At 42.7% G+C, this 22,234-nt stretch overlaps 1 protein-coding gene across 1 annotated transcript in view; it reads left to right on the top strand.

Annotated features, from left to right (window-relative positions):
• Window positions 1–22,234, top strand: part of LOC137378580 (early endosome antigen 1) — a 1,009,825-nt gene that overhangs the window by 759,311 nt on the left and 228,280 nt on the right. The window contains exon 26 of the mRNA XM_068048885.1: window positions 13,250–13,372. Within this exon, the coding sequence (XP_067904986.1) occupies window positions 13,250–13,372 (123 nt within the window). The remainder of the gene's footprint in view (window positions 1–13,249; window positions 13,373–22,234) is intronic.

Below are 22,234 nucleotides of genomic sequence, written 5' to 3' on the forward strand. Positions count from 1 at the left end.
ATGATTGGGATAAAGGGCTAGAATTTCTTTTGTTTGCCACTAGGGATTCACCTGATGAATCGACTGGTTTTAGTCCTTTTGAATTAGTTTACCGACATAAGAGGTCCTTAAAAATAATTAAAGAAAGGTTTTCAGATCAGACGGACGAATCTTCTGTGTCAGATTATGTATTCGTGTTCCGGGAACCGCTCACGAGAGCCTGCAAAGTGGCTCAGGAACACCTTGAAGCTTCCCAAACAACAATGAAGAAAAGTGCAGACAAGCATGCCAAGACCCAAACGTTTCAACCTTTAAGGGGTGAACCGCTGAAAGCACGTTTCAGTGGTCCATATAAGGTGGCCAAAAGAATTGATAAAGTAAATTATTTGATTGACACCCCAGATTGCCTGAAAAAGAATCGTCTGTGTCATATTAATATGTTGTAACAATATTATCACTGGGAGGAGGATAAGCAAGCACAGGTATGTCAGGTAGTCGGGACAGTGAAGGATGAATGGGATAGTCAGGATGAGGCAGAAGGAGACTTAGACAATTCTCAAATTGAACCTCCTACTTTCCAGTTAGCTAATACTGAATTGTTAAGGAAATTGGACGCTAGGTTTTCCTATTTAGATGCAGAACGATGAGAAGACCTAATGAGGCTACTCATAGAAATTAAAGGACTTTGTAGGGACAAACTAGGATGTAAAATATTAGCCATACATGATGTAGATTTAGGAGAATCCTTTCCTATAAAACAGCATCCTTATCGCTTAAGTCCAGAGAAACAGGCCCAGGTGAAAGGAGAAATCCAATACGTGCTGGAAAACCATTTTATTGAATCCAGTCAAAGCAGCTGGAGTTTCCCATTGTTGTTAGTGTCTAAACCTAATGGTTCAACTAGATTCTGCATAGACTACAGAAAGGTTAATGCAGTAAGAAATGCAGACTCCTATCCAATTCCTCGCTTGAAAGATTGTATTGACAGAGTGGGCAGTGCCACACTTCTTACAAAAATATGCATTTTACAATATAGCTATGTATGGCTAAGGTTGTTAAAGGGATACTGGCAGGTTCCTTTAACACCCCGAGTGAAAGAAATATCGACCAGACGGTCTTTTCCAATGCCGAGTGATGCCGTTCGGGCTAAAGAATGCCCCAGCCACTTTTCAGAGACTAATGAACCAAGTGGTAGCCAGTGTTCCTAAGTGTGTGGTTTACCTTGACAATGTGCTGGTATAGTGACACTTGGAACAACTAGAAGCTCTGTTTAGAAATTACAATTGGCTGATTTAGTGATATACCTTGCCAAAAGTGAATTTGCAAAAGCCAGAGTAACCTACCTTGGGCATATAGTAGGGCAAGGACAAGTGTTGTCAAGAATAGCAAAAGTACAAGCATTGTTGGAGTTCCCCACCCCTAAGACTAAGTGAGGAATCATGAGGTTCTTGGGGATGTGTGGTTTCTACCGCAAGTTTGTACCAAATTTTAGTACTATAGCTGCTCCACTGACAGATTTGCTACAAAAAAAGAAAAGCAAGATAGTGTGGTCAGGGGAGTGCCAAGCACCTTTTGAGAGGCTGAAAGCCATCTTGATTAATGAACTAGTGTTGGCTGTTCCAAATTTCACTAAGCCCTTCAAGATGACAATTTATGCTCATGACCTGGGGGTCGGTGCATTCCTGTTACAAGATAATGAATCAAGCATAGAAAGGCCAGTAGAATACTTTTCCAAAAAGCTAAATCAACACCAAAAAAGATACTCAACAGTGGAAAAAGAAACCCTCGGCTTATTACTAGCTCTTAAGCATTTTAAGGTCTATGTCCGCCACGCCTACAGAGAGACACTGGTATATACTGATCATAACCACCTAGCCTTTGTGGACAAATTCAATAACCAGAATACCAGACTCTTCCAATGGAGTTTACTATTGCAACCTTTTCACTTGAAAATTATCTACATTGTGGGGAAAAAAATGTTATTGCGGATGTCTCGGATTTAACTTTGGTTTGCATTATCTGAGTGCAAAGATGGTACAAAGCAGAGGAATGAGTATGAGTGTGAAAATGCGTTTTAAAATATTTTTCATCTTCTGTTGTTTTTCCCACTCTTCGTAATGGCATTTCATACCTCCAAGGATGGCGGTGTTATGATGGTGCTTCTATATGTTTTGTTAAGTATTTTTTTTGAGGACTTATATTTAAATTGTGGAGGTAGATTTGTGGAGAAGACTAAAGATTTCATAGAAGCTGGACTTTGTCCTTAACAGTTCATTGAAAGGACACTTGACTGAAAACACTTACTGGAAAAGTCAAGGAGTGCTAAAAACAATCTCTACTGGAGACCACCTGTCACCAATTAAAATAAATAAACAACAGGAACTTTGGAATAAGGAGAGATGTTTACGGAGAAGTGACAGGTCAAGATTTATAGGAGTGAGAAGGCTTGAATCTTGAGATATTGTTTTTAGTTTTGCTTTGGTCAGTGTGTTGGGATGTGAACTGTTTTGAAGGTAGCTGGAGAAAACCAGCCAAGAGAGTAGTCACCATCAGCACCCTTTTCCATCCCTTCGAGAATTTCCTGAGAATCAAGTCTAAGAAATAGAGAAACTGATGCCGCATTTCTCCTGGAAAGCCTGCCAGAAACTTCTGTTGCTACATTTCTCCTGGAAAGCCTGCCAAACTGATCTTCAACATCGCTTGAGAAGAACTGTCCTAGAATGATGCCAGTGACTACTGTCTATATGTTTTTGGGACACCAAACCAAAAAGGGACAACTGACATCTTTCCATATCTCCTCTATTTTCCTTCAAGAATTAGCAAGTATTTGACCGAAGTATTCTTTTTTGTTGTTTGTCTAAAGAGAAAATCTCTATTTTTGGTTAACGTGTGTGTGTAGGATAAAAAGGGAACTTTCATATTTCAATCTGTGTATTAATGCTTTGCTTCATTACTGGTTAAGTCTTGTTTTATAATAAACTGATAATTTTGTTATTTAAAGAAACCTGGTTGATGCATTTTATTCTGGGATAAAAATAGAGTCTATGCTTGACTGCTATTGGTAACTGGGTAAACATTTAATTATTTGTTGTGACATGTGGAGAAGTGTTACTAGAAAAAACAGTGCACTCCTCCCGCCTTGGTTGTAACATTCCTAAAGATGGGGCTGTTTGCAGTTTTTCCTTAAGTGTGTGAAAAATCCTGTCATATTCCTCTGTCCACTCCCATTTGGCTGACTTCCATGTTAATGTGTACACTGGCACAGCTGTATCTGCATAAATTTCTATAAACTTACGACAATATCCCGTCAATCCTAAAAATGATCTTAAAGCTGAAACATCCTCTGGTGTCGGTAACTCTTGTACCATTTTCCTTTTTGCCTCATATGCCTCCCTCTCTCAGTCTCAATGTAAGCCCCAAAAATTGTACCTCCTTTGCCCTGTCTGGGCCAATTTATGGTTTACCTTCAACCCGTATTCCGTTAGGAGCTGCAACAACTCCTTCAGCAATGCCAAATGTTCCTCAAGAGTCTATGTGAATAGTAACAGATCATCCACATACTGGATCAGCTTCTCCTTGTCGGAGAACTTTTCTAAACACTTCATCATTTGCTGAAGGAATATTGATGGGCTATTATGAAACCCTTGTGGCAGACATGCCCACATGTACTGCTGCCTCTTAAGGGTGAAGGCAGATTTGTACTGTTCTTCTCCCTTCATCAGAATAGACCAAAACCCATTAGAAATATCCAATACAGTGTATACTTTCGTGGAGCTTGGTGTATTGCCAATCAAATCTGCGACAGCAACGACTGTTGGGGCATATGTTGAAATGTTCTTATTTAATACCCAATAATCTATCGTCATCTTCCATGATCCATCTGGTTTCTTAAGAGGCCAAATCATGAATTTACATGTGTCTCCAGAAGTCTTAAGACCTCTTGCTCCACGGGGCACTTTACTGCTACCTCTAAATCCCTCTCTCCTTCTTTGGGGAAATTATATTGCCTCTGTGGGGTTTTTCAGAGCTTTTCCTTCCACTAGTACCTCTACTCCTGGTATTCTCCCACAGTCATGTTTGTATTGGGCAAATGTTCCCTTCTCCGGCAATATAATGGTTTTACTCCACTCCGGGCTTCTTTTCACTAATGCCTCCCAGTCATATACCCACTTTCCTGAACCCACACACATCTTTCCTTGCCCATCCAGCAGAATGAACTGTCCTTCATTCCCCCTCCATAAACAGTGATAAACTAGATCCATCACTAATCCATTTGCTTCCATGCAGTCTGATCCCATTTGAATCACAGAATAATACAGCGCAGAAGAGGCCCTTCGACCCATCGAGTCTGCACCGATGCATTAAAGACACCTGACCTGTCTACCTAATCCCATTTGCCAGCACTTGGCCCATAGCCTTGAATGTTATGACGTGCCAAGTGCTCATCCAGGTACTTTTTAAAGGATGTGAGGCAACCCGCCTCTACCACCCTCCCAGGCAGTGCATTCCAGACTGTCGCCACCCTCTGGGTAAAAATGTTCTTCCTCAAATCCCCCTTAAACCTCCTGCCCCTCACCTTAAACTTGTGTCCCCTAGTAACTGACCCTTCAACTAAGGGGAACAGCTGCTCCCTATCCACCCTGTCCATGCCCCTCATAATCTTGTACACCTCGATCAGGTCACCCCTCAGTCTTCTCTGCTCCAGCGAAAACAACCCAAGCCTATCCAACCTCTCTTCATAGCTTAAATGTTCCATCCCAGGCACCATCCTGGTGAATCGCCTCTGCACCCCCTCCAGTGCAATCACATCCTTCCTATAATGTGGCGACCAGAATTGCACACAGTACTCCAGCTGTGGCCTTACCAAAGTTCTGTACAACTCCAACATGACCTCCCTGCTTTTGTAATCTATGCCTCGATTGATAAAGGCAAGTGTCCCATATGCCTTTTTCACCACCCTATTGATACTCCTCTCTCCTCATCCCAATTCATTAATATGCATATCTACTTTATTTCAAGTGGCATCACTTGTACACAATGAGGTTTTGATATCGTGCCAGCCAGCGTATTTCCCATAAATCCTCCCAAATGTAGGGTTCGCTGTCCGACCAATTGGACCGCCATGGACCCTTTGCGTGGACCACAGTATACGACGCCCCTGTATAGGTATTCCCCTTTTCTTCTACTGTTAAATCTAAGGTCAGTCTTCCATGGCTGAGATACCTGAGTGGGTCTCAGGTATGTTAGCTGGGTGTTACGACCCCTTCATTGCTCAGAGGGTACGGAAGGTTCCAGCTTAGGTTCCCCCCCATCTCTTCTCTTGGTGGAATTACATTTACCTCCCCTTCTCTATTCCTGGATGCATAGCACTCCAGTGCTAGATGACCGAATTTCCAGCAAATATAGCATTCCCTGCTATCTCCATCTGGCTGGTTACCTACATTTGCTTTTCCCACAGGTTTTCCTTCATTTCTTCACTGTCTCCCCTGGCTGTGTTTAGGGGCTGGGTCTGGAGTTATTTGGAGTTTCATCCACTGTACTTTTCCTTTCTTCCCCCTTTCTACCTTGTTCCTATCCTGCTTGTCCCGTTTATCTTCCCAAGACATAATTAACTTCCTCAACACCCGAGCTTCTGTCATGTCTGCATCTCCCAAGTCAAACCCTGACATGGCTGTATTAATAGTGCAAAAAGAGCTCTTAACCATTGGTGGAGATAGTCTCCTGCCAGTTGATTCTGATCCAACCCTCCTCCTTGTGTTTCATTATAAACATGCCACAATCTGCTAGCAAACACTTCTGGGTGTTCCTCCTCTCCCTGCATAATGTGTGCCGTGATCTTAAATGGATCACCTCTTCCATACTGTTACGACTGAAGTGGGAGGAGTGCACTGTTAATTCAGTCCCACTTCTCCACAGGTCACACTTAACGAAACAGTCAATCAGATACTCTATTTTTCCCCAGAATAAAGCACACCAACCAAGTTTCTTTAATAAACAACAAAATTATCTGTTTATTATAAAGCAAGTTTTAAACAATAAGGAAATAAACATACACGTGAATTGAAATATTAAAGCCCCTTATTTGTCTTAGCCCTCACGCCTGAGACTGCAAAGGCTAGGGTTGTTTTCCTTAGAGCAGAGAAGGCTGAGGGGGGACATGATTGAGGTATACAAAATTATGAGGGGCATTGATAAGTTAGATAGGAAGAAACTTTTTTCCTTAGCGGAGGGGTCAATAACCAAGGGGCATAGATTTAAGACAAGGGGCAGGAGGTTTAGAGGGGATTTGAGGAAAAATGTTTTCACTCAGAGGGTGGTTGGAATCTGGAACGCACTGCCTGAAGAGGTGGTAAAGGCAGGAACCCTCACAACATTTAAGAAGTATTTAGATGAGCACTTGAAACGCCATAGCATACAAGGCTATGGGCCAAGTGCTGGAAAATGGGATTAGAATAGTTAGGTGCTTGATGGCTGGCACAGACACGATGGGCCGAAGGGCCTGTTTCTGTGCTGTATTACTCTATGACGCCCACTCACATACACACACAACCAGTTAACCGGGAAGAAAATGGAATTATGTTTTCAACTGTCATCAAGAAATAGAAGGAATAAATAAAAACACTTTGTTTTGGCATGGAAGGAAGTCCTTTGTTTTGGCGAGGTGTCCCAAAGGTGAATAGGCGGCTGTCAATGGGATCTTCCTAGAACAGTTCTTTCCAGGCGATGTTGATGATCAGTCTGGGTAGGCTTCCAAGAGATGCAGCACAGAAAACTCCAGTCAGGCTTCACAGCAAGAAACAGCAACAAGGATTTTCTTAGGTCTTATAGCTGCAATGTAGCAGTAAAGGTTTATTCAAATACAGGAGGAAATAGTAAACACTTCAGCTGTCTTCTCCTGGCAAGCATGCAGCAACTGACTTTTTGTAACAGTTCAAAATGAAACCAAAACTGTTCTGATGCAAGTCCTATGACATCTATAAATCTTGGCCTGTCACTCCTTTGCAAACATTTTTTTCAAAGTCACAAGAACAACCCCTGCTGGGTTATTTGGACACAGGTGCCTTCCAGTCTGTTTACATTTCACTCAGTCCCAAACCTTCTGTTGACTTTCCTTTTTATAAAAAAAAGGAAAGTTCAGCAATCTCCAGATGAACCAATGTCCAGAATTCAACTATAAGCTCTTTCAAACATATTTTACAAAAGAAAGAGAAGAAATCTCGTAACAATACCCACAAGCTTCTCTAACATGTCACTTAGTATTGTTCCAAGTTACCAGTGGTCGGGCATACTTGGTGTCTTGGGGCAGCCCAGCCAGGACAGCCCCATTTAGACTTAAAAAGAAACACCTCTTTTTCTCGGATTTGTCGAAACCGTGCATTGGAGCCATTGTCTCTAAACATATAAAGTGTCCTTCTACATCTCCTCCCCACCTGAGGATTCCTAAATCCCTTGCTGCTTCCCTTAATTGTGAGGGAGTATAAGCTTCATTATAATTCGACACTACTGGGTTTCCCCCAACCACTAGTACCATTTTTGTATGCCATACCGGGCGCATTACACCTTGCTCTATATTACCACCACCTTTCGCTTCACCTTCCACAACTTCCTTGTCTACCTTCTCTCACCATTTATCTAACGCATTCTCTTCTTCCACGGCCTCTGCCATAGCACAAACAATACCTCTGTAGCTCATGCTGGAGCTATTCGATTTCTTCCTCACGTACTGAATGATCAGCACAGTTATCGAGTTCCTTGTGCTGCTCCCGCAGAACCCAGAACGCTGACCTGATGAGACTATATGTGCTAAGAAGTCATTGCATTATTGACTTAGCCCAGGTAACTCCATACTGACTGCTGTCCCTGTTCTACTGTACATACTTTGAATATCTTGAAATGAAGTCTATTTTTATCTCATTCATAAGGACCTTACTGTGAAATTGTGGCACACATAGCTTATTAGATTTTCTCTCATTAATGAAATAACCTACAGAATGTGTTGTGTCCTGTGAGCATTCTGAACATAATGCGAACATTTTTGTTTATCACTGGCTTATTGTACAGTATTGGAAGTGATTTTATTGCAAAAATAGGGTTAGATATATAGTTATGGAATACCTTATTTCACTGAGCTCCATTTTTCTTGTCTTAGCAAAACATTTAGTTTACATGTTTTTGAAGCAAAATGTCTGCATTTTAAGACAGGTGTAACATTAAAACCTTGTTAAAATTGTATTGGATGTTATCTGAATGGTGCATTTATAAATCATGTTTGTTCTGGAGGTAACATAAAAAGATTGATTTTTCAACCTTGCTTGGTTTTGATTTACAGCTTTAGATTACCTGAATACAGCATGGTTTGGTTTATTGCATGCATTGGTGCTTGTCCACTGATTCATTTAATCAACCCAATGTCTTTACCATTCAGAAAGCAAGTAGAACCATGTAGGAAGAAGCCGATCCTCAGGTTGGTTAGTTTACAGCAGGTTAAAATAATTTTAATACTTCCCACATCAAATCATGAACTGACCCATCTTTTTTTCATTTAGAAATTTGTAAATTAGATTAGATTATGATTAGATTAGATTAGAGATACAGCACTGAAACAGGCCCTTCGGCCCACCGAGTCTGTGCCGAACATCAACCACCCATTTATACTAATCCTACACTGATCCCATATTCCTACCAAACATCCCCACCTGTCCCTATATTCCCCTACCACCTACCTATACTAGTGACAATTTATAATGGCCAATTTACCTATCAACCTGCAAGTCTTTTGGCTTGTGGGAGGAAACCGGAGCACCCGGAGAAAACCCACGCAGACACAGGGAGAACTTGCAAACTCCACACAGGCAGTACCCGGAATCGAACCTGGGTCCCTGGAGCTGTGAGGCTGCGGTGCTAACCACTGCGCCACTGTGTTTTATCAGAGCTGATATTCTGTTTCCCCTTTAACCAATTTGTGACAAATAATAACATAAACAGTGACAGTTACTTGGTTGAATCAACATAACAAACAAGAAGCAACAATTGTTTAGTTCTTTAAATATATGAAGGACTTGCTAGTTTGGTGGTACTTATACAAAACTAAGACACTGCATAATTGAGCTTAATTGAAAGACGTACAGTGAATGAAGCTAAGGGGGAGAAATCTGATTTGCGTCTAAAGCAGGCTGCAAGCCAGCATAGAGACTGCTTCGGGTGCTGATCCATGCTTGCTTGATGCCCAAGCAAAATCCAGCATTGGACTCAATTCAGTAGAAGTGGCAAGATGCATGTTCCAAATGAGTGTTGCAAGCTGCGGCCTGATGAATTCCAGCTAGCTCTGGCCTTGAGCCACCCCACAGGTAGGTCCTAGAAGTGGGGAAATGAAGCAGAGGGTGCGTCAGGCACGCTCTGCCTATTTGTATTTAGATTTTACATTGGGGTCCTACAACGGTCATGGAATTCCAATTTACATAGGAAAGCAGCCCTACACCTGTTGCAGGTAGGCTACTCACCTATTTAAGGGCTGACGTGAAAGTAGTAACAGGAAAGCACTGGGCACCAATGGCCATTGAGTTTTCCAACTCCCCCCCACCCTCCTCCCCCAATTTTGAACTCTTGGACACCAATTATTTAGGTGCATGACAGATAGCTGTGATATGAAATTTTACCCTGTTGTTCCTGAGAGAATTTGTATTTATATAATGCATTCATGAATGATCTAATTCCACAAAGAAGATAATTTTTCCTAGCAAGATAAAAAATTAATAATAACCCTAGAAAGTGTTTTTGTCCAGGCGATTATTTAAAAATTTACTTTGATCTTTTTTGTTGCTTTTTAAATAACTTTTATCAAATTCTTTGCTTTAAAACACTTCTAGATTCAAGTTCTGTCTTGCACTGCAAATTGTTTGTAATACTAGACATTTTCCCTGATCCTGTCTGAAACGTGCTTATAGTTGTAAGTGTTCAAAACATGATAAGACGAACCCTTGATCAAATCTACTTTGTTGCTCCCTATAGGATTGTGATAATAATTGTACATCACAAACACCAACCACAGCCTCCACCACAACTATTTGACATTCACAACCCCTAACTTTACAGCTCTATATTCCTATTAGACTTGTACTGTTGGGTAAGATTTTATTGAACCATATTTACTTTACCAAAATTTATCCTGTCCATTATCAGCAGTCCATAGAGAGATGGAAGGAAAAAAATTAAAAGACAAACACAATAGACCTTTCCTTCAAATGCCCCTTATGGTTCTGCTTCAAATTCCTCTGTACAGTCCTTGAAAGATAATCAGTCATGTAATTGTTTAATTAAGGAACTACTATTTTCACTATTTGTACGTTTTCAAAAGATTAGTAGATCTTTATGTGTATCCCACAGAATTTGTGAGGACAGAGATTGAGATGCCAATGCCTGCCTGTGAATACTAATTTCTTTGCCTCATAACTTTAATAACAATTAACTAAACTAAACAATTAGCAAAACTTAGCACAAATTTCTTAAGTGTTCTTTATCAGACAATGTTTTTGAAAATGAGCAACTATGAAACCTTTCTCAAGTCTGGTTTGTATTTTGGTTAAAATAATTTGTCATTCATTTAAAAACTGTATTTTGACTATCACCAGACTTTTTTCAACACCTGGGTTTTTCTTAAAAAATAATTATTCTGTGAATCATCTATGGAGTTACATGCCTGGAAACATGTACTGAGAACATACAGCAAGCACTTGTAATCAAATCATAGAATAGTTACAGCACAGAAGGAGGCCAAAAAAACATAGTCACCTCACCATTTATATAATAAAGTATTTTTGTCTAGTATCAGCTTGGTATTGGTGCCTTTACTTCACTCACAATATTAAAGGAGTTCACCATCAGCTGGACAACATTCAGGCATGGGCTTGTAAGTGGTAAGTAACATGTGTGCCAGACAAGTGCTAAGCAATAACCATCTCCAATAGAACAGAATCTAACCATCTCCCCTTGACATTCAATGGCATTACCATCCCTGAAACCCCAACATTCAACATCCTAGGTAGTTACCATTGAACAGAAACTGAACTGGAGGAGCCACATAAATACTGTTGCTGCAAGAGCAGATCAGAGACTGGGAATTCTTCCCAGAGTCTGTCCACCATCTACAGGGCACGAGTCAAGAGCACAAGTACAGATGGAATACTGTCTCCATTTGCCTGGATGAGTGCAGCTTCAACAACACTCATGGAGCTTGACACCGGGGTGGGGGGTGGGGGGGGGCGGAGGGGGGGGGTGATCCAGGACAAAGCAGTCCACTTGATCGCCACCCCATCCACCAACTTAAATATTAACTTCCTCCACCAGCAATGCACAGTGGCAGCAGTGTGTACCATACACAAGATGCACTGCAGCAACTCAGCAAGGTTCCTTCGACAGCACCTTCCAAACCCGGGACCTCTACCACTTAGTAGGACAAGGGTAGCAGATGCATGTGAACACCACCACCTGCAGTTCCCCTCCAAGCCACACACCATCCTGACTTGGAACTATATTGACGTTCCTTCACTGTTGCTGGATCAAAATCCTGGAACTCCCTTCCTAACATCATTGTGGGAGTGCCTGCACCAGATGGACTGCAGTGGTTCAAGAAGGCAGCTCACCACAACCTTCTCAAGGGCAATTAGGGATGGACAACAAATGCTGGCCTTGCCAGCGACAACTACAACCCATGAAAGAATAGAGAAAAAAATTATGTTTCAGAACTAAGTCAATGTTGTGAAGATTTGCTCAGTTTAGTTTCTAAGCAGATATCTTGAGGGGAGGATCCACGCCATATTCAAACAAAAACTGTATGATTTACTCAATTATTATATATACAACTGACAGTAACTTTGAATTTAGCGGTCAGTTTTTCAAATCCAAGCAGCATGTGTAACTGTTTAGCGAGTATTTAGTGTGATGAATGGATACATGAATAGGATGGGAATCGAGGGATATGGTCCCCGGAAGTGCAGAAGGTTTTAGTTTAGACAGGCATCAAGATCGGCGCAGGCTTGGAGGGCCTAATGGCCTGTTCCTGTGCTGTACTGTTCGTTGTTCTTTGTGATTGGACTGTTCACAGCAGTGAATTGTTTTCGAGTCTATAAAGAAACAGATTAATCCATTCAGCTGATCCCATGAACGAATATTAAAAAAACTCCTGCAGTTGTTTAGGCCATAAGAATAACTTTATGGCCTGGATTTTGTGGTGGTACTGACAGGGAATCTGTCAGCATTTGCGATCACTCCACTGAAACTGACAGCAACTTGTGGACAGAATAACACAAAAATCCAAAATTTGCTGTCAGTTGCTCCATCAGAGCATGCACTGTTGAGGTCACCCCAGAGTGTAATCCCTAAACAATCAGTGAATTGGCGAAAACTTCCACTTTTACAGTCTAGCTATAAAAACCCTTTAGAAAGTTAAACCTTGTTGAATGAGGTATAATTGGGTCTTTATAGGCATACTAACTTCATAATTACAGTTAAACACCCTCACTAGCCCTGAAAAGCTAATTTTATATTTGTGGAATGTCAAATTTCTCCAGTGTAATAAAAAAACTCCACATTTTAAAAATAATCCTTAAGTTTGTTTATCATATTTTAGCTTCTATTTTAATTCAATCATAAACATTTATTTTGCTATCTTAAAATTTAAGTTAAATGTGAAGGCATTCCATTCTTTTAACTCCCTGGTTTGCTGTCTGTGAGAATACTTCAATGTGATTGGCTGCTTATCCTGATTGCTGACATTACTACCGTTGGACGCATGGAGATCCCCTTGACTTGGCGCCAGGTTTAAACTGCCGTCAAGAAAGAGGAATCCACACCATAGAGACCGCTAGTTCCTTGTGGGCAGCTTTCTTCGAGGCCAGTGACGAGTGCCATTGCTTCACCGCTTACCACAAAATCCAGCCTAATTTTCAAAAGTTAATTATAAAGTAATAGTTTAGTTCAGTAAATTAAAGTGTCATATGATGAGAACTTTATGATTTTGTATACATTACCAAAACATTAGGCTAATTGACTATACTTTTTTCTTGTCAGTCCTTTTGAATTACTTTTGCAACTTTTGGGAACCTTTTCTTGAAGAATATTTGTGCTGTTATTTCTTACATTTTTCTTACAAAATTGTTACATAATTACACCTTCATGAGACAATGTACTATCTGTACTCGAGGAACACTGTAAGGAATTTCAGTGGAAATATTGGCAACACATCCTCCTAAAATGAAAAATATTTTCATTCCAGGCTACTGGATGGGAAGAATCTCTTGTAAAACTCCAAACAGATTTTGCTTCCTACAAAGCCACACACAGCCATTCAGACACAGATTACGAACTCCAGATTGCTCATCTCGACCAATTGAAGAAGGTATGACAATTGGTTCTTTTTTTTCTCATTTATTGTAGACTAATGCATGTTTGACGTTGCTTTGGGCATTAGCTCTAAAAGAAGAGCCATAAGTGGCTTGTGAACTATGGAGCATAACTTGAAACCACTCATCTGCTTGAGAAACATTAAGGTTACATTAAAGGAGAAATCTTTTCTGGCTATGCTAAAATAAACACAAAGGGCTGAATTTTTCCATGCGCAGTGAAGTTCTGCCACACTGGAGCCGGAAACGGGAGCCGACCCTGTTGCGGAGGGCGGCAGGACCTGGGGCAGCATTTGCCGGCCAATTAGCAAGCCGCCATCATCCAATTGAGGATGGCAGCCCGCCCCCAGGAGCTGCTGGCCCAATAAGAGGCTAGCAGCTCAGTAGCCTCAGTAGCACCTCGCGGTCTCCCCATGTGGCTGCGGACCTTCCTGTTATGGACGCAATGCCCGTGGTGGGCGGGAAGTGACCATTAATTAGCCGCTTAAGTGGTTCAATTGGCTGCCCAATGGGTGGCCGAGCCACTGACCTCCCCACCCCCGGCAATATGCCATGCCAACAGGAAGAAATCAGGTTCCCCATCCAAAACCTTTCCCCTCCATATTTCTAGCTCTCCCACCTCCCAGTCTGACCCCAATGGACTGGGAAAAGTTAGCCCAAAGTCTTTGAAATGATGCTGAGAGTTAAAAGCGTATGATCGTTCAACACGTTAGTCTGAAATTGCATATAATTACATAGAATCTATAGCACAGAAGCAGGCTATTTGCCCCAAATGATCAATACGTGTTTGTACTTCAGATAAGCCTCCTCCCTCTCTAATTATGTCTTGCCAATCTAATTAGCTCTCATCTTGTCCCAATATTCCTCAATTCCCTTCTCTCTCATGTATGCATTAAGCCTCCCCTTAAATGTGTCAATGCTATCTGCTTTAACCACTCTGTGTGGCAGTGAGTTCCACATTCTCACTCTGTGTGAAGAAATATCCTCCTAAATTCTTTATTTGATCTGTTAGTGGACATCTTATATTTATGCACCTTTGTTCTGGACTCATTCGCAAGTTTAATCAGTTTCTCCACATCCAGCCTATCAAACGTCTTCATAATTTTAAAGAGCTCTATTAGAAAAAGTCCACAGGTCTGCTCAATCTTACTTCATCCTGTCATCCTTGTAAATCTTTGATTCACTTTCTCCAGTGCTTCAGTCCCCTTTTGTAGTATGGAGAGCAAAACTGTACACAGTATCCCAAGTGTGCTTTAGTCCAGGGTTTGTAGAAATTTAAATTCCTTCCCTGCTTTTGTATTCTGTTCCTCTAGAACAGAACCTCAGTACTTTGTTTGCACTCTTTATGGCCTTATTATCTTGGGTTGCTACTTTTAGTGATGTGATTCTGTATTTCTGGAACTCTTTGCTCCTCTACCCCATTTAGTTTTCTACCTTCCAAGGAATAAGTGACTTTCTTATACCTGGCCCCAGACATCCACACATTGATAACTTTGTCATGAAGCTCTTATTGAAGGCCTATTGAAAGTCCATGTATATTACATCTACTGTGTTTCCCTTGTCTACTCTTGCTGTTATTTCTTCAAAGAATCCAATAAGATTGGATAAACATGACCTTCCTTTTGGAAGTCCACGCTGACTGTAATAATCGTATTTCCCATCTCTAGATGTTTTGTTATCATATTTTATCAAATATTCTAGTTTCTTTTCCACCACTAATGTTAAGCTAACTGGTCTTTAGTTCCTTGGATTAATTCTATCACCCTTTTTGTGGCTAGGACTTACATTGGCTTTCTGCTAGTCCTCTGGCACTATTGCTTTTTCTATTGAATTTTTATGTGCTATATCCTCCATAGTTTTTTGAGCATCCACCTCCTTTCCTCCTGTCTTAACTTTTATGAAACCCTCTTGACTTCTACTATTATTGTTAATTCACCTTTGTTTCTCCCTTCAATGAAAACTGAGACAAAGCATCTATTCGGTATCTCTGCCATTTCAGCATTATCTCCTGTGAATTTATCTTGCTCTTCCCTCAGTGACCCTATTCCTTATGTGCCTGATAGGATGTAACAATAAATAGTATTTTTTGATATGTTTGTTTCATATTTGCTCTTTGCCTTCCTAATTGGCTTGTTAACATCTTTCCTAAGCTCACCTTTTGCATTCTCTCGCTTTTTCTTTACATTCAATTAATCCTTGCCTCTTCATCTAACCACTGTATCTCATACTTGGCTTGTTCTTTTTTTAAGTGGAATGTATTTCTCATGAGCTCTAATGATCTTTAAATATTGCCCACTCTTATACAACTTCTTTGTCAATATTTTTCTCCAGTTTACCTCCCTTAGCTCCATCCTCATCTTCTCAAAGTTGGCTTTATTCCAATCAATTACTTTGGTCTTTGTGCTGTCCATATCTCTTTCAGTCATTACCTTCAATCTTATTAGATTACAATCACTACTCCCTAGATGTTCTGCAGGGCAAGTGTATGTATTGTGATGTAAGATATGTTTGTTTGGGACAGGCTGGATGGGCCAGCAGATATTTTCCTGTATGGTATTTTTCCTATGTTCGTAACTTGCTTCTCTTATCTGCTCCAGTTCACTTCCTATTACTCAGTCTAGCAGTACTTCCTTCTTTTTTGGGCTTCTTACATATTGGGCTCAATATTAATCCTCCACGATAGGTGGGGGGAGTTAAACCCTCAAAAACTCAATCCCAACCCGATGCATACTCGCCTGCTGCCATTTATACAGTGGCAGGTAGCATGGCACGCGAATATCCTGTCTTGGAGAAGTAAAAACAAGAAATGCTGGAACCACTCAGCAAGTCTGGCAGCATCTGTGGAAAGAGAAGCAGAATTAACGTTTCGGGTCAGTGACCCTTCTTCGGAACTAGCAAATATTAGAAGAGCATGGGGGAGTGTTGAAATGGCAAGCAACCGGAAGCTCAGGGTCCTGCTTGCGGACCCCTGCTCTCATGCTCACATCTCTATCCTGGGCTTGCTGCAGTGTTCCATCTGAACATCAACGCACGCTCGAGGAACAGCATCTCATTTTCCAATTAGGCACACTACAGCCTGCCGGATTGAACATTGAGTTCAATAATTTCAGAGCATGACGGGCCCCCCATTTGACTTTTATTTTTAGTTATTTTTTCATTTTTACATTTTTTACAATTTTTTTCTCCTGTTTATTTCATTTCATTGTAGTTTGTTCAGTTTGCTTACCCACTGTTTTTTTTTCATGTTTGTACTTGCTGCTGCTCAATCTTCAGTTCGTTAACACCCTATCTGTACTAATGCTTTGTCTTTCAACACACCATTAACATATTGTTTGCCTTTGCTCCATGACCTCTTGGTCAGCTATGTGGCCTTGTCCAATCTACACCTTCTCCTTTGTTATCTCTTGCCCCACCCCCGGCTCACTTGCTTATAACCTTTGACATTTCTAATATTTGCTAGTTCCGAAGAAGGGTCACTGACCCGAAACGTTAATTCTGCTTCTCTTTCCACAGATGCTGCCAGACCTGCTGAGTGGTTCCAGCATTTCTTGTTTTTATTTCAGATTTCCAGCATCCGCAGTATTTTGCTTTTATTTTACTGTCTTGGAGAAGCTTCGTTAACGTATTTAAATCAGGCTCCCACATTAAAATTTGGAGCCCGATTTAAATATAACTGCTACCACTCAGGTATCCCAGGGCCCAGAAACTATGACAGCAAAATGGAGTAGGGAGCTGCCAGCTGCAGGAAGTAGGTACTTTTTACAGCGCTCTTTGTGAACCAGGAGGAAAAGGAGTGCTTCTCCTTGTCCTTCAAGGATGTATTCAGCCTCCCTTCTGCCGATCATGAACTTCCTCTAGCCCTGCATCGATCACTGACCTCCCCATCTCAACCCTTGAAAGCCCCTCTCTTTCCGCCCCCCCCACCAACAATGACAGCCGATCCCCACCCCAAGCCTCAATCTGCAGTACTGCCGTTAAATTCAGCTTTGGGTTCTTTTGTCGCTTTCAGCCTGTCGATTCCCGTCCCACCTCCCCATAAATATCTGTACACACTGTAAAATCTCTTTTACTTTCTCCTATTTCACTCCCTCTTTATTTGCTGCTTTATATCACAATTGTTAAGATAATAATTATGATTGTGTTTTTTTATTAATTTAACTTCTCTCTCCACTACTTTAGTGGAAGCTAAATAGGATAGCACATTGACATAAAATAGAGAGAAGAATTTCAGACAAATGCAATAAACATTTGTGCTGTAGTATCCCGCAGTATAGTTTCAAGAGCTATATTCATGATATTCCCCTTATACCAAGCTTTACGAAGAGCCCTAAATGAAGATCTGCACTTCAGTTCCTTTTTAGTTAGAAAATGTATGTATCTTAGTGCAACCTAGATTATGACTAATTCATGAATCCTTCCATTTTCAAGTCTTTTCACACTTCTGACACAAGCAAGAAATAACAGTGGCAAAAACACAATTGGCATTATCGAATATTGACCCCACAGCCTGTGCTCCCACTGTTTCTTCAGGGCTCTCACAAATCCACCAACAGCTACCACTTCTTATTTTCAATGTATTCTCAATCTTTATTCATTAACTAACATTCATGGAGCTGGAATTTTAATGCCTGCTGTGTGCAAGAATGACTGCGAGCACGATTTGAATATCGCATTCTCAGAGGCTGGCACTGGATCCTGCCGCCTCTGGAAAACAATGCTATTTTCAAAGTGCCACTGGCAGGGAGGGAACGGGCTGGGCACATGCCTCCAATTAAATGTCTGTTGAGCTCATTAAAGAGCTCTAATGTGCTTGTCAGTAGCAGGGAACAATTTTTAGAAGCTGAAAATGTGGAAGACGCCATGGGAGAATACAACAGGGTTGGGAAGACATGAACAGTGTGGAGGGCCATAGGGCTATGGGAAGGGCTGATTAAATTAATTCCGAGGCAGCAAATAAAGCTCAGGTGCTGCAGATGTGTCTCCGTGTGGCTATTGTTGCAGCTGGAAGTGTTTAATCTCTCAGTGGAGAGTGATTCCTTTATCCTGTGAGAGTCCCAGGTGCTGCACCTCATCAGGCCCACACCCAGACTCTGTGGGTGGCTGCTGGAAGATAAGGGTTATCCCCTCAGGAAGTGACTTCTGATGCCCGTTCGAAACCTAAAGACAGATGGAGAGAGGCACTATAGAGCCATATCCTGACACAGACCTTCATAGAGCAGACCATTGGCCTCTGGAAGACATGCTTCCATTACCTTGACAGGTCAGGTGGTGCCCTCCAGTATGAGCCAGTCAGAGTGTCTTGTATCATGGTCGTCTGATGCCCCCTGCACAACATGGCAATGCAAAGAGGCCTGGAGATGGATGAGGAGGAGGTGTTGGAACACCACTCCGGCTTGGAGGAGGACTGGGAAGAGCAAGAAGAGGAGGAACAGGAGGGGGATCTGCTGGTTGCTGAGGAGGCCGACAAGCAGGAAGTGGAGGAAGGCTGGCCATGCCATCCCAAAAGTCAGGGTGAACTGCAAGCTGGAATGGCAGCAAGGCCCATGTTGATTTAGTAGTGCTTCTCCTGATCTCCACCTAACCCTTACAGCTGAGAAGCTCATTACTCAATTTCCAACATACAGAACTATTACACCACTTTGACCCCAAATTGCGAGGTTCCATTGGCAGCCATGAACATGCATATGGAGCTTTCCTGCATGCACAGATGTCCAACATTGAAATGGTTGGGCACACAGCAGTCTCAGATCTCCAGGCATCTGCCACTGACTCCCCAACGCAGCATCTCGCTTTCGAAAGGACACACTAAAAACACACATATCTGAGTGGTGACAAAGGATTTATAGTGTGAGGCATATGAAAATAAAGACAAATATGATCATTAGCACCCAGGTGACCAAGAGCTGAAATCATCGCTGTGGCCCCTTCCTCTCCCTTAAACTTCTAAGGGGTGGTCCCCCTGTGACAGAGGATGAGGTGGAAGCAGCCTACATCCTACTCTGTGCCACAGGCTGAGATACCTTTGGCTTCCATCCTCGTCTTGCAGGTGTCTGTGTGGGCCCCTCCACAAGCTGCTGCACCTGTGTCATGGCAGGGACTGCTTCTGTCACAGGGCCCTGAGTTAGAGGCCTACTTTAGTTTGGGAAAACGAACCCGACCTGAACCCGACCAAACCATCTTGGTCCCGACACCGACCCGGCCCGAGTCCCTCTGCTTTTGCCCCAAGTCCGACCCGACCCGGCCATCCGTTCGCTTACCTCCCGACTCGGAACCTCCACGAAGCTGCTGCGCATGTGTGATGACGTCATAGTGACGTCACTGGCTCACTGCACAGACTCAGTTTCATCCCGGACTCCCAGCTCAGGCAAATTTTTTTATTTTTAATACTTACCAGCACAGCACTGACACTGTGTGTCCGGCCCGACCCGACCCAACTCGACTTGGACTCGGCCCGACCCCACCCGAACCCGACACATGTTGTTGGGTCCCGTTGGGTTTGGGTCAGGTAGCAGGCTTCTACCCTGAGTCAGAGGTAGCGAGGGTGTTGCTGGAGTCCCCTGAGGATTTGCCCCATCGTCTGCTGCTAGACCCTCTCAGCCCTTCCCTGGAGCTCCTGGATGCTGGAAGCGGACATCAAATGGGACACAGCTGGCATCCATTCTGAGCATCTTTGCATCATCAGCGACATTAAGCAGTCTCTGCTGCAGACAGTTTCACTCCTTCTACGCATATCAGTGCTTTGCTGTAGCATCTGGTGCACTCCAAGAGGTTGCCCAAACTCTCTATGGAGGAGCTCATGCAATCGAAGCCCTGAGTCATAACGAAGGGCAAGCGCTGCATGGTCTCCTCCGCAAAGTCTCAGGGAACTTATCTGCCTCTGATTGTCGAGGAAGGCCCTCCTTGTCTGTGACACCCGAAGCCCAGCATCTTCGCCCAGTGAAGCATCGTTGTGTCTGTTGTTATGGCCAGGTGACGGGGTGGGGGGGTGGCGGGGGGGGTCTCAGGCTCCCCCTTTCGCCCTTCTCTGGTTTGACCGCAACAGGGTTTATCCTTTTTACACAGTGATTGACCTAGCACCTCAGTGAGTGCTTGCCCCTGTTCCTCTAATATAATTGCCAAAGAACCAGTCAGACAGATTTTCTTGAGCTTAAACAAGAAAGATGTGAGTTTATTATTCTTAACACTCTAAACCAATTAAAATTACTAAAATACGCTACGCATTCATGCACATATTCACATGAGAGTCACACACAGACAAATAGATTACAGAGGGAAAACAGCTTTGATGGTTGGAGTAGAGTCCGGAATTAATGGTATTTAAATACAGTTTTAGATCTCAAGTCCTCAGCTGAAGCTGTATTCCTGAAGTCCTCGCTGGGCCATGTGCACAGTGGTGGTTTTCTCAGGGCTTCTGAAGACAGAAGACCGGTTCGATCCTTGTCGCCTCGTTGCTGGCTGTAACTGGAGAGAGAGAGCTGCTTCGTTGATGGTTTTTCCAAGTACCCTCTGCTTTTCTGTATTATAAACCTTATAGTCTCCCCAGAGCTGCAGAGACAGTCACATGACATTACCAAACCTCTTTGTCGTGTTAATGGGATCCTTCTGGCATCTCCCCTCAGATTCAAGGCTCTACCCCTTACGCTCTCCAGTCACTCTTGGTGGGGGTTGGCTCTTTCAAAGTCAATGGGTGTTACGTCTTCCTGTTGTTTTCTGGTTCCCAGATGTGGGAAATAATCACACTTTAAACTTGGAAAGGCTTGAGCTTTTCATTTATTTGTTCAGCTACCATGCTGCTTGCTGTAGGACTGGTGAAACTGGTTTGTTACGTATCACATGACTCTCCAGTGCAGCCGTGAATGTGGCCCCACTAGAACACTTACACATAACAACTAATTCCTAGCTAATTAGTTCTGAGCACTTTACAGATCGTATAAGAAAATATAACAATGGGTGTCAGTGGCTCCTGACGGCCATGTTGATAAAGCCATTTCAGGTAATTCAATCAGAGAGCACCCCATTGTTCTGGATAGGTTGAGTCAGTCTCCAGTTTAATCCTTTGGTGTTTCAAATGTAAATTGCAGTGGCCATTTTGACTGCCAGTTTACTTTTTAAAAAGGTTATTTGTAAGAATTTCCAGTAAAAGTCTAAGGCAAGGTTCCAACTGATGAAATTAATATTTCCCATTTGGCATGTAGGGTTCTCTTGACACTGTCCTCCGTCCTCCGAGGGGGACTGCCCATAGCTGACTCTGCCATACCCTCCTCATCCTGCTCACACATGATGTGTGGTCCACCCAGCACTCCCCCCTCTACACTAGCCAGCGGCCCAACCGAGGTGAGTCTCTCTGTGCTGGTGGCGGGTGCCGAGGTATGATGTGATGGTGCAGTTTTCATGGAATCCTCCCCAGCTGTGGATATTGGTGCCAATACGGTGGGTTCCCTTGGAAATCTCTCCACAACTAGCCCTGTGGGAGACAGAAGACAGTGGTAACGAGAAGTACTTCTCATCAACAAGTGCCCCAGCACGTCCAGTACCTCATATGACAGCAGTCTTAGATCCAGAGTTCGCATTGGGCAGGATTTTCCTCCATGCCCTTCTCCTCAAGAAAGAGCTGTCCAATGACCCTGTTGCTCACGGTCTCCCACCTCGTCATCCCCAACTGAATGCTGCAATGGCACTCTGGTGATCTCCAGCCGCCTCCTCCACTTATGTTAGAATGTGGAACTGCGCTACTCCACCTCCCATTCTGGCCATTTTCCTTCTTTTAAGGGCTCTCTTTTGCAGGGTCAGACGAGAAAGATCCATAAATATGCTGTCTTCCTCATCTCTTCCAGCATGACATTCAAGTAGGCTGATGT

This window comes from Heterodontus francisci, chromosome 17 (assembly GCF_036365525.1).
Source record: "Heterodontus francisci isolate sHetFra1 chromosome 17, sHetFra1.hap1, whole genome shotgun sequence".
NCBI lineage: Eukaryota > Metazoa > Chordata > Chondrichthyes > Heterodontiformes > Heterodontidae > Heterodontus > Heterodontus francisci.